This window comes from Myotis brandtii, unplaced genomic scaffold (genome assembly GCF_000412655.1).
Source record: "Myotis brandtii unplaced genomic scaffold, ASM41265v1 scaffold38, whole genome shotgun sequence".
Classification (NCBI taxonomy): Eukaryota; Metazoa; Chordata; class Mammalia; order Chiroptera; family Vespertilionidae; genus Myotis; species Myotis brandtii.
Window position 1 is genome coordinate 873,734 of NW_005364596.1, and position 5,434 is coordinate 879,167.

The 5,434-nt window shown below is 38.8% G+C and overlaps 1 protein-coding gene across 1 annotated transcript in view; it reads right to left on the reverse strand.

Moving 5' to 3' along the window:
* Positions 1-754: 754 nt before the first annotated feature.
* The window catches only part of ENPEP (glutamyl aminopeptidase (aminopeptidase A)), an 89,613-nt gene continuing 84,933 nt past the window's right edge, over positions 755-5,434 (reverse strand). Inside the window, exons 19-20 of the mRNA XM_014544714.1 lie at positions 2,756-2,834; positions 755-1,486 (exon numbers count right to left, since the gene is read on the reverse strand). Coding sequence (XP_014400200.1) covers positions 1,334-1,486; positions 2,756-2,834 — 232 coding nt within the window. The 3' untranslated portion in view covers positions 755-1,333. The remainder of the gene's footprint in view (positions 1,487-2,755; positions 2,835-5,434) is intronic.

Here is a 5,434-nt window from a genome sequence, read left to right on the forward strand (position 1 = left end):
CTGTGTGGGCTGAGGAATGACAAGAGACAGCAGTAAGAAAGTCTGAGAGAACTCGATTAGGGCACATTATTATGTAAATAAAGTCAAAGCTAAGATTTGGATGGTTTCCCCGTGCTTCAATTACCATCAAGCCAATCTTAAATGATCTTATACTTCTGAAGGTTCCAATAAATTTAGATTTTCTAGAGATAGCAGATTGGATCATAGTAATTTAACCATCTTTTCTGCTTACTGGACTTAAATTGTGGATCAACTAGGCATCAAGTACCATATTAAACATAACTGATGTCTTTAATCAAGTTACGGATATAAATGTGATCCATGCTATTCTGTATGGATTAGGGTAGGGGTTTATACATAAATGTTACTATAAGAAGATGTATCTTCAGATATGCAGAGTCATGCTGGAGCTATCCATGAGTTTCCTCATTTTCACACTTAGATTGTTAGGTTAGGTTGAAACTAAATTCGAATTCCATTTAGTTTTATAGAACAATCAGCCTTTGCTTCTTCCTGACCAGTTTCCAATTATTTCCCCCTTTTCCTCTAAAAGCCATGGAGCAGAGTTAAGCACTATCTTCCCTCTAATTTCATAGCATATTTGAGGGAGCTTTGCAGAGAATGGAACAAGTTGATGCAGTAGCAAGCATGAAAAAGGCTGAGTTCTTGAATCAGAGTTGCATTGTGCTAAATTATTTGGGGAACACTGCAGCTGTTATTATTCAAGAGTAAAGTGACACAGAAAAACAACATATTTTTTTTTCAAGGTAATCATTCAGATTTATTTTAAAAAGGAGAAGAGGGTTCTCGTTGATTTTACAAGAGCAACGGCAACAGTCAGCCATTTCTTTGGCTAATTTATACAATTCTTAAGTAAAATTTAAGCCCAGTTACTTTGGTAGGATTTAAAGGAATAAGACATATGTGAATAAAATGGTATTAGATCTGTATAATTCTGAATCATAAAATGAAGTTTAAGATGGTAATATTGGTCCCTCAAATACTGGTATTCAAACTTTAAAAATCAATCAAGAGAAAAGATTAGTGGTGTTTCTTTGGCACTAAAAATGTAAAGCTAGGACCAAATTGTTCTATTTTCACAGACTTAAGATACAAAGAGTGATATTTAAAGACATTTCCAATGGCTATTAAATTCTCTTCCATTGGTAAAGAAATCTCCTATGAAGTACACTTAGAAGAAATCCCTGAGTACATTCCTTAGTGAAAGCAGTATCTGTGTATAAGGTTCCTCCACAGAGCTTGTAAATTGGGTCACCAAATGCTTAATAGTAGAAACAAGACATTTACAGAATTAAAATGCTATTTGAACACCTTATCCACTCCTGGGTAATGCCCCAAACCATTCGCTTATGCTCTTCCTATTTTGCTTTAGCCATTCAATATTGTTTTTCACTGTTTCCAGCGCTTGCTCCCTAGGTTTTTCTCCTGCTCCAGCTTCTGGGTATTTTTTGAAGAAACTCTCCATCTATAACAGAGAGGAAAATAATTAAGGAAGTCATTTCAAGCACAATTATTCTTCTAGAATTTTATTTACAAAACTGGATCTGTTTGCTTCTTCCCTGGAAATTCAGTATCACGACACAACATGGAGATGCATCTTTTGGTCCATCATTTAGATTGAGCCTGCCTCTCAGAACAGCCATAATCATCCATGGCTCTTGGACGCCTGACAGCACGTCAAGCCACTAGAGACTCCAACATATTGGGGAGGAAGGACAGCATAATAGCAGTTGGCATGCCCATTCCTGCTTCTGCTGGTTTCTTTACTTTCTGTGCATGCCTCAGGGCAGTCCTTGGAGATCTGGGTTGTGGAATGATGGCTTTGCTTAGCCTTTCATCCCAGGGGGCAGGAGCATTTTAATATACTTCCAGTTCACTTGTTAAGTGAACTGAACAAATTTTAAATATATATATATATTTTTATTGATTTCAGAGAGGAAGGGAAAGGAAGAGAGAGATAGGAACATCAATGATGAGAGAGAATCATTGATTGACTGCCTCCTGCACGCACGCTACTGGGGACCGAGTCCGCAACCCGGGCATGTGCCCTGACTGGGAATCGAACCCAGGACCTTTCAGTCCACAGGCTGGGGCTCTATCCACAGAGCCAAACTGGTTAGGGCTGAAAGAAAATCTTTTTCATAAAAAAATCTTTGTTAAACCTGGTTCTATCCTTCCAATTTCCTCCAAAACTCTCCCCAAAGCTCAACTCTAGTATTATTTACTATTTACAAAAATAAGAACTATTTTGTTTCTTAACACAGAGAAGAATGTTAACATTCCGATATCTAATACACAGAAAGTCCATACAATGTGTCCAACATGAATATACATTTTTTCCCTCTGGGAACTGACATGTTTGAAACCTCAAAGATTTTGGTTAAGTTTTGAAATTCCAAAGTGATGAATTCTGAAAAAAATCACATCTCGACCAACTTATTCCAGGGTGACATTTGCCGGAGAGGAGAGACATGATGTTCATGTGTTATAAGCAGGATGGTCTCATGCAGACATCTAAAGCTCACCTTTCTCAAGTTTCAAACTTTGTCTGTTTCTTGCTTATTTGAAATTTTTTTTTCAATTTAGAAAATATAGGTATACATTTAATTAGATATAGGGATTATTTCTTTATCCTTGTCTTCTCTGATCTTAATAGAGAAAATGCCGTCTCTGATTTTTAGAAAAGCTACTTTTGTCACTTCTGAGACGAGTCTAGAGGAATTGGTCCCCATACCTGCCAGAGCTGGAGTTCAGTGTTGAATGGCTCTGCTATTGTGACAATCCGGCCAAGGGTTCTGTCATTGAGTGTGAATCTGAAGAGAAATTTAGGGGAGTAAAAGGGAATATCAGTACACAGAACTTCACATTTTTCCTCTGGATGCAAACATTTGCTTTTTATTTTATGGGGTTTTGTAAAAGTAATTTTCAAAGTGAGCAAAACATTTAATTTAAAATAACTCTATTCAGGAGAAATTCTTTGTAAACTCCGCACTTCTTTGTGTAGGTAGATTCACACAAACTCTCCCAGAAGTGGCACACTGCTTGCTGTGTTACCCAAACCAGTTCTCCTTTCTTCTGTGCACACGAGAACCCAGCTAGAGACGACATTTCTCGGCTTCCCTCATAGCCAGGTGTAAACAGGTGAACCAATTGTTATCAATGGGACACAAGCAGAAGGGATATGTTCAACTTTCATCTCCTTGCTAAGTGAAAGAATTTGCTTGCCTTAGAGCTCTTGGGTTTTTTTCCTCCAAATTTCAACCACACTGTTAGGATAAGGCCCTAGGATTCAAGGAGCAAAACTATCTAACAACTTGGGATGCTCACTTCAGGAGACTAACCTGAATGAGAAATAATTACTTGTATCATTCCAGCTGCTGATCTCTATGTTCTGTTACAGCGGGAAAACTCTACCACCTTCACGTTAACTAATACTCTATGCCTTTTCCTGCAGTTACAGACATTTGAAAATAGGCTATTTTTATTTTTTGCTTTAGAAAAGCTTTGTGATACAAGTCAGCATCTCATCACGATTAATCACAGTATAAGAGGAAAAACAGCCACAAAAATGCATATAAAATGTGAACCACTGAAATGTTGGGAAAGGATAAAATAAAATACATTAATAGATAAAGCAGTCAACTATCAGTAGGAGAAATTTTACATTAAAAATGATTACATAGCAAAAGCAGAAACTAAAAAGATGAAAATTGATCACATTTGTTGCATACACATTTTTTCAGTTTTATACTAAAAAATGCCATGAAACTAAAAGTCGAAATTTATTACTTTGTTGTAAAATATTTTCACTAAAAATTAAATATTTTTAGAGCAAATATTTTCACTAAAAATTAAACCCTTTCCCTTGATCTGGCGTCTCTCTCAATTTCCTTTCTCTCATCTCTTCATTTATAGTCAAGATATTTCTCTACAGTCCTTGTCTCCATCTCCTCACCACTCATTCATTTGCTTTAATTTAGATTATCCCACCATCTTTCCACTGGAAAACTCTTTCTAGAGTTATTATTAGATTTTATGCAAATAAATCTAATGAGCATTTTTTTTTTAGTCTTCAGTTTACTCAAACATTAAGTAGCATTTGACAAGGACCCTGGGGATGTGGGTGGTGAGTCATCTCCCCTGGGATGGAGGTTCTCCTTGAATGAGGGGGCTCTTCTCTATGACCTGAAGCCTAAAAGGGGATTAGCCCTGCCTTAAATTTCAGCCTTGGGTGAGAGGCCAATCTCTGTGGACAGTGAGTCACCAAAGCTTGAAGATGATAGAAGGGAAATAAACAGTCACCAAGTAGTGGGAGAGAGCAGAAAGCCTAGTTGATTTGTCTTCAACTTCCTTCCAAAGCAGAGACCACATCTTCCTGCAACCCAGGGCTCCCTCCTCAGAGGGTGAACCAGCTCCCATCCGCGTAATCTCTTCCAGGTTTCCAGTTCCTGTTGGAGCCAACTCTCCAGGGCTCACAAACACAGGGCATAGCTGTACTCCAGGGAGACCTGAGCCCACCCTCCAGGTGTGTGGGCTAGGGTTTGGCCTTACCATAGGGCGGTGATGGCGAACCTATGACACGCGTGTCAGAGGTGACACACGAACTCATTTTTTTTGGTTGATTTTTCTTTGTTAAATGGCATTTAAATATATAAAATAAATATCAAAAATATAAGTCTTTGTTTTACTATGGTTGCAAATATCAAAAAATTTCTATATGTGACATGGCACCAGAGTTAAGTTAGGGTTTTTCAAAATGCTGACACACCGAGCTCAAAAGGTTCGCCATCACTGGGTTAGGGGGTGATCAGGCAGACAGGCAGGCGAGCGGTTGGGAGCCAGCAGTCCCGAATCCTGTGGGATCGGGCCTAAATCGGCAGTCGGACATCCCTCGAGGGGTCCCAGATTGGAGAGGGTGGAGGCTGGGCTGAGGGACACTCCCCCTCCCAGTGCATGAATTTCGTGCACTGGGCCTCTAGTCATATATAAAAAACTGAACTTATTGCTCTTAGAACAAAAGCCCTGCAAAGTTTGGCCTTTATGATTCCTCTCTTCTGATAGAAAGCATTCATCCAGGAATGCTTCACCCTCTGTTCACCTAGTTAACTCCTGCCCTTCCTTCAAAATTCAATGCAACATCACTTCCTCAGGGAAGCCCTTAATCTCCAACTTCTCTAGACTTGGTTGGTTTTTCCCTTTATACTCTTTCAATGTGCCTTGAACCTCTTCTGTTTGTAATTATTACAACTTTAATGTACTAGTGGCCTAGTGCACGAAATTCATGCACATTAAAAGGGAATTAATTAGAGCAGTGGTTCTCAACCTGTGGGCTGCGACCACTTTGGGGATCGAACAACCCTTTCACAGGGGTCACCTAAATACATCCTGCATATCAGATATTTACATTATGATT